Source organism: Cyrtonyx montezumae, unplaced genomic scaffold (assembly GCF_038088225.1).
Source record: "Cyrtonyx montezumae isolate F1298 unplaced genomic scaffold, pur_monq_1.0 scaffold_32, whole genome shotgun sequence".
Lineage (NCBI taxonomy): Eukaryota > Metazoa > Chordata > Aves > Galliformes > Odontophoridae > Cyrtonyx > Cyrtonyx montezumae.
The window spans coordinates 2,104,127-2,120,995 of record NW_027072037.1 but is presented as its reverse complement, the minus strand read 5'-3'; the positions used below and the strand labels follow the sequence as shown (position 1 = coordinate 2,120,995).

The window sequence follows — 16,869 nt, the reverse complement described above, 5'->3', positions numbered from 1 at the left end:
CATCTCCCCACAGCATCTGCACCCCAGTGACATCTGTCATCACCCCTCACTCAGCCAGACACCCCCTGAGATCCTTCCCAACCTGAGATGGACTTTGTGGCTCTGTGATTAGTGTAAAGCTTGGCCCAGCTCAAACAGGGTTATGGCAGGGTTTCCATACAGCACAAGGAAGGCAGGAAAAGGCTGGAGTGGGTCTGTGCTACCCCATGTTTAGTGAGAAGGTGAAGCAATCAGGCTTCCTACCAAGAGGAATCCGTGTGTCCTTCATTCCTTTCACCATAACATGTTAAAAAGCCAAAGGCATGCACAGCCTCCAAGTGCATGTTGCTGTTGGGTGGATGACAGTAATTCTCATCTATTATACCCACTTGCTTCAATTCCTCAAATGTATACACGAGTGGGCCAAGGTCTGTTGGAGCTTTTAGTGCAGGCTGGACCTAGTCCACCTTTCCTTCAGGTCCTGTCTTGAAGCACAGTCATTCTGAATTCTGTAAGGGCTCATGCAATTGCGAAGTCTGTGACTGCCAAGCTGAGCTGGTAAGCACTGAAATAGGTGCACCAGAGCAGATGCTGTTATAATAAATGAATGTTGAGCTGCTGAAGGCAGTCTTCATGCTGAAAGCATCTGATCTTGCAACCTTGGCCAAAACCAACAATAGAAGCCTAAAGCCTGGGAAGAGGCTTTGGGATGAACCAGTTGGCCTTGAGACAGGATGCAGGACTTGGAAGAAAAGAGCTAGGTTAGTACTGTATTTGTTACAGTGAAAACAATGGGTATGTTCTCCCCAAAAAACCCAAGATTTGAATATTCAGAGTGAGAGAAGATACATTTCTTCTTATTTTGGGCAGCCAGTAAGACTTTTAAATTGAGATGCTGGAATGGTTTCATTGAAACCTCTCCTTTCCCTACTCTGGAGGAACAAATGCTATTTAGTCTTCTACAAAAGGACAATTCTTCAGCTGAACATTTAAATCTGTGCTCTCTAGATGTTTACAGAGGCATATGCATTTATGCAATGCATAATAGATGCATACGTTATATGTAAATGATGGATCTGTGCAGGTCTGAGCAAAGTCACGTTGAAAATTAGTGGGAGGTAACCCATTGAGTAATATGAAATTGTTTTCAAGTCCTGTTGTTGATGAATAGCTTTCTGTGGAAGCCTGGTCTTAGCTCTTGAGCATCATCATCTCATGGCATCTCATGGCAGTGGAGACATCCTGGGCCATCTTGTCTGGCTGAACTTTCCTTTCTGGCACAGGGATTTCTCAGCAACAAGAGTGATGCTGTTAATGGGCACAAGGCTGGAAACAGAAATGCTTTGACAAGTGTGACTAGTGATAACCTTGTGAAAACATAGGACTAGTGGTGCTGCATTATGGCTAGGTGACTTGGGTATGCTCTGGATTAAAATTGGGCTGAGGGGGCTATTCTTTGATGTCTTTATTAATTATTTTCACAGGGCATAAGTAATAATTCTGAGGCTTGGAGAATGAAATCCACCCTCCAAATGGTAGCTAGCAGGCCAAACAAAGTCAGAGCACCACTGTCTTTAGCTTAATAATCACATCACATATGAGGTCAATTAATCAACAAGAAAACTCTGCTGTGGGTGTCTTTGTTTCTGTCTTTTACGTCTTGAGGTTTTAGTACACACGGGAGTGAAAATGACTGCTGAAACTGGAACAAAAGAGGAATTCCTGTCTTCCTCTCAAATTGGTGTTTCTCCATTTTCCCCTCAGATGTGGGGATTTTCCACCATCCTCATGGAACCGCTGCTGCTGCTAAATGCTGATCTGGGAGTCCCGTGATTCACTGGTGCATAGAGGAAGAGCAGCTGATGACCTCTTCAAAGCACCTTGAGTCACTGCATTATTAATAGATTCATTTTCTCAGGCCTATATCACTGGAGGTGGAGAGTACAGGGAAGCAGCGGATGGATTGCCTTCAGCACTGTTGGGTGTGGAAGGTGCTGGGAAAAGCTCAGTGCTGTTCGCCCCTGAGATCCTCTGCTTCAGTAGATAAGGAAAGCTTCTGGCCTTCTCTGAGGAACCAGGGCGCCAGGCTTTGTTGGGATATCCAACAGGCTTGTACTATGGAAAAGAAGTGGAATAACAGGAGTCTTGTTCCTGCACATCTTCAGGTCTGTCGCTAAGGGATGAAGGTGGCCCCAGGCACAGACCTTTCCCCATGGCAGCATTCCATAACAACAGCCATGGGAAGCCTTCATCCCAGGAGCTCAGAAACCACTTTTCAGTGAGCGCTCGTTGAACTTACTCTGCTAGACTGAAGGCAGTAGCTGTGGCAATGGCCCCATCTATTGGCCATGAGAGAGATCTCAACAAAGAGATCGTGAAATATGGCGACGTAATCTGGAAATACTCATCTACCAACGGGTAACAGTCCTTAGTCTCCAGTTGTTCCCATGGTGTCTGTGGTCTTCTCCAAACACGGTCCCACCATCTTCTGGAATAAACACATCTGTACTGTTACATCTCCAGTGGTTGCAACTATAGAGAGAAAGGAAAATCAGCCAAAAAAAATGCCTTTGCTAGATGTGATACACTTATTTTAGTGCTTTTCTCCTTAAGACAGAGCACTGAGATGAGGCATGTGAAATGGTGCAGGAAATTAAGAATAAGAGACAGCTTTGCATCACATATATAAGTGAGAAGTGCCATGGCCTTGGTGGAGCTGGAGTGATGGTAAAAGTCATCCCAGCCATCTCAGTGGAGTCACCAACACCCATAGCACTCCACTGTTGAGCCATAGAGGCATTGAGCCCTGGAGAGGATGGATACAGTAAGAGCTGAGAATGGGAGGGACAGAGTATGGGAATGGCACGCTGGGTTGTATTAGCAGCATAGCTGTCAGCCATCAGCCAGGTCAGGAAAGCTGTCCCACTCCTCTCCAGTCTTTCTGGCACAGCCCCTCACCCCAGCACCACTTGTCCCATAGTCCACTTTGGGATGGTGTCTGCAGGGAGAGGATATGGGAATCAGGGATGCGAGGCATTTGTTATGCAGAGGATGGGAATGTTCAGAACCTGGATAAAGCTACACCTGTGTTTCCAACAAGCCAGCAGCCCACGAGGCCGCTGGGAGCACTTTGGGGATGGGTTTTATCCCAGGTGGAGCAGCGTGAACTGGGGCAGATTGGGGATGCACCTGCTCCCGTGCTGTGCTCCATGGAGAAGCAGTGCCATCTTCTGGCAGACGAGACTTTTCCCAACCAGCTCCAGACAACCAGCCCCAGGAGGTGGGCAGCTCACAGCTGGGGACCGGTCCGGGAGTTAACACCAGTTTTCAAGATCACTTCAGACATGGAGAGCGCCTCTAGAAGATGTTCCAACATGGTTTGTATTGCCACCACATTTACGCTTCATACTACAGTTGTTTGTTGTTGTTGGGACCATCTTAAAGTAACTCATCACATGAGATGCTGGATAAACAGCAGGGTAGCAGACCCTTTAAATCACAGTCCTTTAAAATAGTGGGCTCCCCTTACACTGAAGATGTAGTTATATCAATTCAACTAATGACTTTAACAGTCTGCTGAATGAAACTGCTTGATGCAGCTATGTGAATCATTTATGGGTCATGAAAGCGTGGAATCCCTGCTAAGGGATTTGATTTAGTAGTTGGGTAGGGATAGTGATAGGAGGATGGTTGGACTAGATGATCTTGTAGGTCCTTTCCAACCTTATGAACCTATGAATCACTGAACCATTAAGGTTGGAAAAGACCTCTAAGATCATCTGTTCCAACTGTCCACCTATCAAAAGCAATGTCCAGGAAAAGCTTGATCCAAAAGGATAACAGTAGGAACTGGAAAGGCAAGAGATGCCCAAATCCATCAGAATATCTCTCTGTAGATAAGACATCTCCAGCTGGTTCCATGTGCCTATTGTACAAACATCTACAGTTATTTCCCCTAAAAAAAAATGCATATTTCTTCCTAAAAGGATCTTCAGGGCTCTAATAAGATGTGCTCGTATATTCTGTGGTAACAGAAATTCACAGAGTTGTAACACAGCCCATCTTTTCCAGAGCTAATCCAAGCCCCATTGTCAGTCCCCATTAAGGACTCTTTATCAAAGCTCATATTCCCTTTCTACCTGACCAAGAAAAAGAAAACCAACGGTCAACGACACTTTCTCCTGATGCAAACCTAACCTAATGCCACATGTACCTACACGGGTGTAGTGACTTTGAGGCTGACTGGTCTCCTCCATTCCTACGTCCTTCGCTGTTGCCCCTAAAGCCAAATTTTCTTGGAGCTGTGAGCTCTGCCATGGGCACTAGGTGGCGGTGGCTGTTTGCATTTTGCAGACCCAGCGAGGTGATGGGCATCAGAGGATGAGAAGAAATAAATCACAGTGACTTGAAGCGAGGGTTCCCAGCGAGGACGTTTCTCTGATGGGATGGTGGTGACTGGTAGCCCACTGGGAACCACTGCCTAGTGAGACTGAGCTCCTTCAGATTCTCTGTGGCACAGGAGATGTGGGGCTCAACCACACCCCAGAACATTCTTGGGACACGTGGATCCAAACTCTGCACAGAGGTCTGACCTGTTAGCTTGCTTTCTGCAGAGCAGGAATTGCACACAAAGCTATGGAGAGCACCATGACTGGTGCTGACCAACACCCTCGTTGGGAATCCTCCAAACATTGCCTTACACTAAGAGCAACAGAGGTAGCAGAGCATTTCACTGGTGACCCTCCTTTTACTCTGTAAATCCTTTGTTTATAGTCACTTTCTGGACTAATAGTTGGGAATTATCACCTAAAAGTTTGCAGTGATGTTCTAGACGCTGTGTGAGATGCAGTTACACTTCTGATGCCCATAAGGGGACTTTTGGCAGTACACTGTTTATCACCAGAACCCACTGCTGCAAGGCATAGAAGGAAAGCAACAGCCAATAATTTATTTCAATACCCAAATGAATTATGCATTCTTACACATCACAAAAACATGAGCAGCGTAACAGTAAATGCAGAAGACAATATATATATATATCATTCCAGGGCAGAAAGCAGCCCATTGTTTCTGAATGTGAGTAGGTTATCTCCCTCAAGATCGTTCCCAAGAAGAGCATTTAATTGGGCACAGCTTGTAGCTGGCTATTAAACAAAGCAGGCAATCAATGGGATTGATTACAGTTGGCCCAACAGTTGCATTCTAACCACTTTATTTATCTCCTGAGGTAGAAAAGCTTTGGGTGATCCAGGGAAACCATGGGCCTTGGGACACAGAGGAATCTATCTCTTTCTGGTTAACCACTACTCTGATGTCTTTGAAGAGCCAGAGTCATATTTGAACACTACATTTTGTCTTTCTCTTTGAACACAGGGCATGGGTGCAATATGTGCACGTCCCTCCTGCCAGGCCTCAGTACTCCACCTGATAGCTGCCCAATCTCCTTCCATCCCTACAGTATTCCTACATCTCTACAGCTTTCCTCGGTGACCTCACTTGTCACTGTCGCTGAGAGATGTTCAGAAAACCTCAGTGAGTTCAAGTTTTAAAAAGTCATCAGATTCCAAATGGCTATTTTGAATTATTATTACTATCACACAGAATAAAGCTGTAGTGATGGCTTTCGGAGTCTACCCTCAGTTTGGATATTAGGAACAATGAAAGAGTGGTCAGGGGCTGGAATAGGCTGCCCAGGAAGGTGGTGGATCCACCATCCCCTCGAGATGAAAACAACATTTAGATGTGGTACTGAGGGACATGGTTTAGTGGGAAATATTAGTTGTAGGTGGATGGTCGGACTGGATGACCTTGGAGGTCTTTTCCAACCTTGGTGATACTGTGATTCTACAAACAAGAAAATCTGTTGACACATCTTTGTACCCAAATCTGACCAGGGAATAAAATAATATTGTTAAGGACAAAACATGAAAGGGGCTGACTGATTTGTTTTTGTTAATTTTCTAGCTGAAGACAAGGTTGACGTGCCAGGCATGCATAGGAGATTGAGCCTATGCATGAGATATGAGCCTAGCCCGTATCTCATGGTCCTAAAGGAGGTGGCAGGCCACCACTTTACATCCAAGATGATGCAGAAAGCTTAAAAATGCTGGAGGAGCCCTTTTTACCTTCTGCTGGTTGTTGTCCACAGTTCCAGGAAGGAGATGTGGAGTTGCTTCTATTCAAGGATGCAAACAATGATTAACTGCAGGGACTGAGCAGAGCTGGCCCTGCTCCATCACGCCCTTCATGATGGACAACAGCATTAAAAAGGCTATCAGTCATAGTAGGTTCATAGGTTCATAAGGTTGGAAAGGACCTACAAGATCATCTTGTCCAACCATCCTCCTATCACTATCCCTACCCAACTACTAAATCAAATCCCTTAGCACCTCATCTAAACGCTTCTTGAAGTAGGTAGGTTCAAATGATGACATGTTGTGTTTGATGGTGCATGGGAGAATATTTCCTCCAACCACCCAAGGCAACGCTACATTTCTGACACACAAATCCAACAGACTTTCCTCTTCTTCCCTAACAGTGTAGGAGGAAGGTATTTTCTTGTCACCTTCATCTCACTTAAAAAGCTGCTTACGTCCATTCTTCAGCTGTAACCTTACACTGGGAAGTATCCTTGCTAGTTTTAAACAAGGTCATAAGGTCCTTTGCTTCAGGGCATTTTCCAGTCCTTTAGCTGAGATGAGAACACTGTTGTGTCAACTACCCTAAATCTTGCTGTCCCTTGTATCCTAAGCAGCTCCAGACTTCATCATGCTTCAAGACAATGCAGAAATCATCAGGCACGTTCTGGACAAAGAATGGGTTTGCACAGCACTGCTGTTTGTCCTCTCCCACAGCAGATCCCTCCCCCACTTTCCAGCAGTGGCCATGCTCAGCTGGACAGTGGGGACTTGGTCCAGTTGCCCCCAGCCTTCATCTCTGCAAAACAGTTTCAGTTAGAACTGTAAAAGAAAACAGTGGGGGCTGCATGCTAACAGAATTGCTTACAAAAATTCATTTTCTTTATGACTAGTCTTGCCTATCCATTCTGAATACAGTTGTCACTTTCTCCATCTCATGCCCGACTTCTTCACAGGTCTGTATTTCTAAATTAAATCAGCACGTATATCAGTACTTAGTGGGGACTTTTCTTTCTTCTCAACACTCCAGCTCCTGGAGTCATGTTATTTTGTGCAGACCTACAGCAAGTTTCACAGTGAATCAAACATTTCTGAAAACATCTTCCCTGTCTGTTTTAAAAGATTGGAAACTAGAAAGAAACTCATGACTACGAATGTGTTTGATTTCTAAAAACCTCACAAGTTTGGGGAGGAGGAAACAGAGGCAGAAAGAGCTGACTCCTGGTGCCTGCAGAGTCAATTGCTCGATGTGTGCTGCACCTACAGGCTGAGACCTGTGCAGCTTTAGATCTGAGTCAGAGTACATGGAGGGAGAGGAGGAAGCATCTCAAGAGAGGAATGGAGCTGTCTGCAGGACTTTCCTAGATGGCAGCTGAAGGTCCCAGTCCTCAGGCAGGTGTTGATGCAAGGCATCATTGCCACCACATCTCAGGGCTGGGAGCAGAGCAATCCCTGTGCTGGGAACTGCAAGGCTGGGAACTGATGAGCTGAATGCTTCCAGAAGAGCCAGACTTCTGAATCAACACAAATCTCCCTGAAATTGTATGGATATCACCTACTGTGGGAACACAGCCATAGGGTACCTCTGGTGCCTGGGAAATGATGCCCAAAATCAATGAGTCAGGGCCACAAGGAACCTCAGGGCCACAAGGAACCACAGCCCCATAGCTCTCTAAAAAGAGAAATGATATACAATGCACTGAATCATCCAGGTTTTAGTATGTGCTAGCAGGTAAAGACATGTTTGCAGATGCAGGACCAGCTCATCCCTGGTGCAAAACCAGCAGGGCAATGGCATACAAGAGACCCTGTGCCCTGTGAAGACACGAGCACTTTTTCTACACGACTTGGTTGCAGGTAGAAAAGTGCTTGGTTTTCCTCCTTTTTCTTGGAGGAAAAAAAAATTTGTACAGCTGCCAATGGGGCCAAGCCCTGCATTTTTCATACCCTTCTTACTCTGCAGAGCCAATGGGGTTTCTGGGTAGGATCGAAGCCAAGCAAGGCTGTTAGGAGGCAGAGTTCTCCAAACCCTGAGATTTCCTTGCCATTCCCATGAAAAAAATCAACTCCAGCAGAGTCCAGCTCTGTACTCTTGCTGAATCCAGCCAAATGCAACCCACATTAAGGGAGTTGCTCTACATTCATATTGAAAAGTTGGTGCTTGCCAACCTTATGTGCCTTCAAGTTCTTGTTTTAAACTCCTGAGCACTGGCCTGGGGAAAGGATTGTGTTAAGGAATATGTTCATACAGTGCCTGGCACTGGGGGGTTCTGGCTCATGACTGGGGTTTGTGAGTGCTCTTGCAAGACTTGTAAAGGGATGCAGTGCATTTGAAGTCTAGTTTTCCTTGGGAAACTTGGTTTAGCTGATTATGTTGTACGTCTCTATCCGCTCATTTCCTCCCCTCCAACTTCTGAACCCCTCAGCCAATCCCAGCCAAATTTGGCAGAAAGATAAAAGTTTCAGAGTGATTAAGTTGTATGAAAATAAGTGTACAGGTAAGGAAGAAAGACCTTATTACTGCATTTCTCCTCCTTTCCCCCTGGGAGAAAAGGGCTGCAATGTGAACTCAACATTTATTTGCCACCCGAGAGCTCATGTAGGAAGGAGGAAGGCAGAGGGGACACCCAGCATCGCTGTAGAACCATTTCCCACTGAACTAAATTGCTGCATAGGCCATGTCACTTCATGTCCAGAGCTTGGAAACAACTTTTAAAGTGGTATGAAGAATGAAAGAGCCCAAGCTTGATCTGCAAATGTGAGGTTGAAAGCGAATTGGAGCAATGTGGCTTCACGTAGAGTGCTCCTTGCATCCTAACAGCACTCAGCACATGATCCCACACAAGACCACAGCCATTCCTCACCGAAACCATCCCACGCATTTTGCAGACCCACACGCTCCTCTTCAGTCTTCACTAACACCTGTGATAAAGCAAAACGGGCACAAGCATCTCACCTCAACCCCAAGTCCTAGCACTTTGCCCCATTTTGCCAGGTGACCTTGGAGTTGGGCATGAAACCATCTGCAGGTGTCACTCCTGCACAATGAGTAATGTCATCAGAAGAAAGTCCGGGACAGGTGGCCACCCAGCAACTACATTAAGACATCATAACTGGGACTAATTTGTAAACAGACTGAAAGAACATCCACCCTCCCTCGAAGGGGAAGAAGTGTCTCTTTAAAGCCTGGGGATATGACCTCTTGTCCTCTCTGTTTATAAGAGGGAGGAAAAGAAGAAAGGAGGGAGAAAGAGAGAGAAAGTCAGACTTGTTGCCGTATTAAAACCTCCCCCCCACCATCAGCTTTTGTGATGAAAATGGTAAGAGACACTCTCCAGGCGCTGTTTTCCTCTTTGTCATTCAAGCTCTGCAAGGGAGAGCTCCTTTCTGTTTATTTCTCCACTCGGATCCCTTGTCAACACCTCACTTGGCTGAGGTTTTAGCACCTTGGTGAGATTTTGGTGGGGTTTTTCGTGCTTTTGTTGTTGTTGTTGTTGTTGTTAATTATTTTTTAACTTGCTCAGCCAAATCTGCCTCTTCTTTTTCCCTCTCTGAGCTCGGGAAGATCTTTCCTTCCTGTTGATTGGCAATAAAGTTTTTTCTCATGGCACCAGTGTCTTCTACTACAGAAACACCAGGCAACCCCCTGCCAACGCTTTGCCAATGAGAGCCATTTTTGGTCATTTCCATAACGACTTTTGCCATCGTGGTATTCCATCCTGAGCTGCTGGAAAAGAAATCTGACATCAAACCAGCAGGCAATCCAACAGTCTTGATTCTCTTCACTTTCAAAGCACATTACAAAGGAGTTTGGAAACTTCCCACCAGGGCACCACAGCAACACTGGGCAATTCCAGAGGATGCTCCCAGGCTTTCACATTGCACCCTACATCGCACTTACTGCTTTTAAGGTGTCTCAATCAGCCTTACTCCATGCTCAAGGAGAAGTCACTCCAGTCTGGGTAGTTTTCCAGTCTTGCACTCCTCAGCAGCACAGAGTAATCCCTGTTTAAGCTGCGTATTGATTTGCAAGCACAAGGCTAAACCCCGACGTTCCTCCAGAGCGATAGCATCGCTGCGTTTCAAAGAGCGGCATTAGGAGCGCATTCACAGAGGACTGAAACTGTTTTCAATTTGAATTTCTTTTCTTTTCACCTGCAGCAAGAGTGAGGAGTTGTGCCAGGCCCTTCTCAAAGAGGTTGCTTGAATGGTTTGTAAGAATGCGACTAGAAAACTGCAGCATCACTGATTCAGTGGTTTAGTAAATAACTGTTTCTGTTATTGATCTTTCTGTTTCACAAGTGCTTGAGATCCTCATTATTTTATTATTATTATTATTATTATTGGAATGTATATCCCCCAAATTCACTTCTGTAAAGAGGAATTGCATGGAGCAAACTAAAGACGTTACGATTTTAAAGCCAGTTCTTATCCTGAGGGTGACTTTAGTGGGAATCTTTTCCCCAAAGAGAGGGCTCAGGGGAGACCTTATCTCTCCCTACAACTCCCTGAAAGGAGGGTGTAGTGAGGTGGGGGTCTGCCTCTGCTCCCAGGTAACAGCAATAGGACATGAGGAATGGCCTCAGGCTACACCAGGGGAGGTTCTGGTTGGGTATCAGGTACAGTTTTGTCTCTGAAGGAGTGGTGATGCACTGGCACAGGCTGCCCAGGGAGGTGGTGGGGTCACCCTGGAGGTGTTCAGGAAACCTGGAGATTTGGCACTGAGGGACGTGGTCAGTGGGGATGGGCTGGTGTTGGATTTGGGGATCTTTGAGGTCTTCTCCAGCCTTAAAGATTTGATGATTCTAAGATTTGTAGTGATGTTTGTTGCAGTACTGACAGTTAATGATGAGGCTTAACCCTTCTAGAACCAGGCAGGTAGCTGTCTGGGTTGTCTCTGTGTATAATGAGTGGTGGCTGAAGGAGACTGGGACCCCCAAAGGCCGTTTGGTTGTGCCCATTGGAGGAATTTCACTTCCACAGCTGAGAGCTCCCTTTGGGTTTGTAACATTCACAAGTTGCAGTCCCCCTTTCGGATGCTGAGACACGGATAGATGGATGTCTCCAGAAAGGGATGCAGGACCATCCACCCCGAAGAAAAAATGTTCTGTCAATTAAAATGATTAATGGAAATTAATTATTACTCCCTTGGAAGGATTTCATTGTGTTCAGTTACCACCATCTAAGCCTGCACCGCCCTATGGTTATTTGTATATATAATAGCAGGTTCGAGCCCTCGGAGATTATCAGCTTCCACTTATAATTAATAGGGTTTTTTTAATCTGAATCTGGCCTAGAGAAATTCGACATAAGTAAAACGCACATCTCACACACAGAGCTCAGGTAAGGATAACGTTTATTGAATTCAAGTCCTCGAGGGAAAATTTCCACTGACCTGATCCTTCAGTCCCTGATTGGAATTATATCTGGAGTCCTCATGTGCCAGGAAAAGCAGGATTGCTCCTTACATCCTCATCGAGTTAAGGTTGCCTTCAGATAAAATTGTTTGGGTTTTTTTTGTTTTTCCCAAAACACGTCCTACAAGGAAGAGCCTCACGAAAAGCCTTCCTCACTGTCAGGACCCACCAAGCATTCCTTTTGTCCCCGTCCACAGGGGCTCTGCAGAAGGTGACAAACTCAGTGGGTTTAGTAGGAAGTGACAAGTTGTTACCATCATTCCTGGAGGATATTTTCCCTGCCTGCTTTGATATAAAGCCATATAAAACCATGACAGTACCTACTTTCGTTGGGGCAGGGTGTGTTGGCATCCCACTGCCCCTGTGCTGCTGTGTGATGCACAAGTGACAAGGACCTGGCTGCTCAGTGGCACTGTCCTAGAGCACTGAGCCTTCTGAGAGCTGAAAGAAAGAGGACAGAGAAGAGATAACACCCAAGATTCACCCCAAGGCCAGAACCCTACCCTCAGGACAGCCCACCACCGAGACAAGCCCCTCAGCACTTGGGGCTCTCCAGGCTCTTGAGTAGTGAGGAAAGGAAATCAAAGCCTTGGTGCTGCAGCACTGCCAGCGTTTTTGAGCTGTTTTCACGTCTGTTCTCCTGCTGTACCACTAGGTGGGACAGAGCTACACGGTGAGAGGCTTTCTCCTACCTCCTGCGGGACACGGGCATGCAGGTGATCAGGGATGGGGACATGAGGGGCAGGGATGCAGGAAGGAAGCAGGGAAAAGTGTCAGGGAGCATCTGTTTTCACCCCGAGCCTTGCTGTTAGTCGGGCCCTAGAGGGGGAGGTCTGTCCTGCCAAATTGACCATCTCAGGCACAGCAACACAGCATGGACTGGTGGCAAGAGCACGGCCCCACTGCCAATTCAAGGCTTGGTTTCACCACCAAAGGTGTGAGCTCCTCTAAGGCAGATCAGTGATGCTGCAAGCACACACAACATGAGAAAGGAACCCTCCTCCTGAACAGACGTCTCCTTCCCCAAAGGTGAGGTGACAGAAGCTCCCGAGTATAAAATGAAGGAATATCCATCTGCTCTGCCCTGCAGTAGATCTTGTGCAGTGCACTGCAGCTCTTTCGGTGCTCTGCTTCCATTACACAGGCCTTGTGTCTTAATCCTTCCCACCCCCAGTTCTGGACCTCACGCTTTCAACCGTTTCTCTGTGAGTACTGTGATTGGAGGGCAGCAGTGCCATCAACTTTGTATTGAGATGCTTTGATGGGAAACAGGGAGCAAACAAAATCCCAGTCCATCATTGGCACAGAATTACCTGGCCAGATGGGTCAGAGGTTTTAGGCACTGTCACACGTGTGCTGCCCATTTGTAGATGGGGACAACTTGCAGCCTACAGAGCTGAGAATCTCAGAGCACAGAGAAGAGGTGACAGCCTGTAGTTTAACTTCAACCACCTGGATACCTAGGGCACCGAGTGGAAATGGGATCTGAAACAGAGAAAAGTACAGCACCAAATGCAGTCCATACCATCTACCATAGGCTACAGCCTTCAGTCAGCTGTGTAGCTCAGGTTTTCTTTGCTCTGTTGGACGTAGAAGCAGCCAAGGATATGGGAGCAGGAATTGGACATCTGTAGTCTGGGAAGTCATAATAAATCTGGTGGTCACTCTGCTGGGCACCATGGCAGGTTGTCACTCCACCAGGACTGAGGTTTGATGCCCCCACCACTGGAGATCCACAACTGAGAGCTTCTCCATGAGCAGTGCCAAGAGCAAAGAAGCCAAGGCGATGCTGCAATCATAGAATCATGGAATCATTAAGGCTGGAAAATACCTCTGAGACCACCTAGTCCAACCATGAACCCACTGAAAGCAAAATCCTCCTAACCCTGAAACACAGGTCTGAGTGCTGGTCCCAGTATTTGGAAAAGATGTGAATGGGATGGAGCCCAACAGACCTGCACGGTGGAGCTCAGCCAGGGTTTGACATCAGGCCCTAAAAACCACTCTTGGGAGAAAATGAGGCTGATTTGAGCAAGAAGTCCAGAACCCAGACAGCCCATAGCAGCTTTTTTTTCCTGACTCTAACAGAATTTGTCCCTCAAAGGGCACTAGTTCAATGGTACTGCTGATAAAAGGTAATTAATCTACAGTAGTTCCCGGCTCTGGGAGTAGCTATCATACGCCCAAGTGCCTTTTTATCAGCATGATTAAAAACGGTTGGTGTCAGAGCAAGTGGCAATGCTGCCTGCCTGCCGAAGGAATCAGTGTGATCCCTCTCGTGTGTGTGTGTGTGTGTGTGTGTGTGTGTGTGTGTGTGTGCCTATGACAAAGTGGATTATCTCCATCCTGCCCCGCCAGCAGCTGCGGGGCTGAGAGGAAAAGGGAGAGTGGCTGAATGTGTCCCTTCAGGTGAAGTTGCCTGGTGCTTCCTGGTGGGAGGGGCAGAGGCTCTGGGGGATGTTTAAGTCTCTCCCCAGGAACAAAAGGAGGGGAGATTAGCTCGACCCCTGCGAGGGATGCGTGTCAGCCCCTTCCTCCCCGTTTGCGTTTCGCCGGGACCCCCGCGCCGGGGCTGATGTCTCAGGGTTTGTGTGAGTGTACGTGTGCGTGTGTGTTCCCGTCTGCAGTGTGAGCAATTTCACTTGAAAAGACAGAGAAATCCCCTCCTTTGAAAGCCTCAGCGTTTGGTTCTTTCCAGTAATGCTATAATTGGATGGGATTTTCTCTAAGACGGAGGGAAAGTCCTTAAGATGATTTTTCACACACCGCCACCACCCTCTCCTCCTTTCTTCCTCACTCCACCTTATGCAACGAAACTCCCTTCTCCCTCCCCGGATCCCATCACTCCCGGTGCTCCCAGCAGCACCGACACGGCGGGGATTTGCTGGGAGAGAGCATCGGTTCCTCCTCCTGAAGCAGTGAGCTGGGATCGGCTGGAGCTCGGCTACACGGGGCGATTAGATCTCAGCACACTTGCCAGCGCTCCCATTTGCAATCACTTGTCATCCAAGCCTAAAGAAAATAATCAGGGCCCGACCCCTGCCAAATTCCCAATGATTTAAATATCCCCGAATGAACTGCATTTCTAGTATAATTTTGCTCGAATGAGTCTATCTCTCCATCTAGCTAAACACAAACACATCTTTATATATGTGCATATAAAGCTTTCTGCGTGTAAATATAAATATTCCCTACTAAGGGAAAATACATATGCAGTCCTTAATGAGAAAGAAAACGCATTTTGATTTGAGCAAAGGCAAGGTTGTGAGCCTTCCTGCAGCCGAGTCATTAAAACCGTACCTCTCTTTGTTCCGTGTGAGCCACAGAAATGTTCTGATTCACAGATAAAACGAAACCGTGTCAAGCAAATAAATTAAAAATAATAATAATAATAAAAACGCATCAAATCTGAAAAAAAAAAAAAAAAAAGAAAAAGATGAAAACCCAACGCGCCGCAGCCGGGGACGGCCCCCTCAGAAAAAAAATAATAATAATAGTGGAAAACGGGATCCTTGTTGTTATTCTGGGGACGAAACATCCCCAAGCCCATCCAGTGTGCCTCCATCCTCCCGTCTGCTCCTCTCTGGCCCCTTTCAAACGACCCCGGGGATGGGGAACGGCTGTCAGCTGGGTGACACTCACTGCCGGACACCGTGAGCTTCCAACAATGTGTCCCAGAGGAGCAGCAAATGGAAACGTGCACCCCGGCCGGAGCAGCTACGTCTTTATAATCATACTCCCAATGATCTCTTTCTCCTTCTTTTCACCCCCAATGAAAACCTGAGGGTTTCCCACTCCCCCCCCTCCCCCCCCAGCCCCACACCTCCTCCTTCTTCCCTTCTCACCGCGAGGAGAGAAACGGTCGAGATGCGTGGAGAGGAGAAATTAATAATAATAATAATAAAAAAACCAACCAAACTAACTAACAAAAAAACACAACAACAACAAAAAAGAGAAGAGATCAATTACTGGAACCCCGTGGGGTGGATGTGGTGGATGAAGTCGTTTGCAGCAGCGGAGCGGTGGCAAAGTCCGGGCTGGGACTGCTGCAATGGGGATGGTTCGGACGGAGCCCCCGTTGGGATTTGCGTGGAAGAAGTGGATTTCGTAGCAGAGGTCTTCGCTGGAGCTGTGGGATCTCGGGCTGGTTGGACTGGTGGGGAAGGGGGGGGTGCGTGTTGGGGTGAGCGTGGCGATGTGTGCGAGGGGGTCTGGGGGGGGGGGACGCTCTATTTATTTACTTTGTTGGGTGAAGACGAAGAAAGGAGGAAAGAAAGGATTGGGGGTGGGGGGTGTAAATAATAGGACCGACCCAAAGTTTCTAGAAAGTTGGTTTGGATGCAGCCCCACCGGGAGGAAGAGGAGAGGACGGAGCGGAGAGAAGGGGCAAGTGGAGAAAATAATAATTTAAAAAGGAGGGGAAAAAAAAAAAAAAAAAAAAAAAAAAAAAAAAAACGACTTCACACTTTTTTTTTTTTTTTTTTTTTTTTTTGCATTTTAGTAGCTTCAACCCAGGGAGCGAAATCCGGGCAGGTTGTTATAGCTACCCAAATCCACAGGGGTCCCCCCTGTCTATTTAAACCCCCTAAATCTTCCTTCCCCTTTTTAAAACTACATTTTATCCCCATGGCTTGTGGGCCAACGTGCCCCCTAATGAGTATTAAAACACTATCTCCTCGCAATTAGCTCATTCCTGACTTCGCGCTCCTGATTGACAGAACAAGCCAAAGCATCAGAATTCTCCCTTTGGCAATAAGTGCTGATTGGGTCCTTTTTAAGAGAGCTACTTCAAACTTCTTTTTTTTTTTTTTCTTTTTTTTTCTTTTTTTTTTTTTTTTAATATTTGCCTTCAGTGTCTTGGCTGAGAGAAGAGTGTGTGTGTTTTTTTTTTTTACCTCTCCGAGATTTTTTTTTTTTTTTTTTTTTTTTTTTCCTTGAGAGTAGCAGAGGAAGCGAAGAGAGAGAGGATTTTACCTGGTCGGGTCGAGTTCACTTCATTTGACTTCTCCATTATTATTATTATTTTTTATTATTATTATCATTATTTTTTCCCTTCCAAATGATTGTGATTATTATATTATTATTAAAATAATCATCCCGCCGCCTCGGAAGAAAGGAAAGTTTTGGCAACTCTGGTTTTAAGAGAAGAAAAAAAAAAAAAAAAAGGAAAAAAAAAAAAAAAAGAAAGACAACTTTTCATCAATGGCCTCTTTTGGATATTTCCTGTTTCTCTGTGGGTTGAGTCAGGCTCTGTCAAGTTACCCAATCTGGTGGTAAGTTTTATTCTTCTTCTTCGTTGTTGTTTTTTTTTTTTTTTCCCCTCTCATTTTCATTTA

At 46.2% G+C, this 16,869-nt stretch overlaps 1 protein-coding gene across 1 annotated transcript in view; it reads left to right on the top strand.

The window, feature by feature from the left end:
* Positions 1–16,579: 16,579 nt before the first annotated feature.
* Positions 16,580–16,869, top strand: part of WNT3A (Wnt family member 3A) — an 81,718-nt gene continuing 81,428 nt past the window's right edge. Inside the window, exon 1 of the mRNA XM_065744969.1 lies at positions 16,580–16,806. Within this exon, the coding sequence (XP_065601041.1) occupies positions 16,736–16,806 (71 nt within the window). The 5' untranslated portion in view covers positions 16,580–16,735. The remainder of the gene's footprint in view (positions 16,807–16,869) is intronic.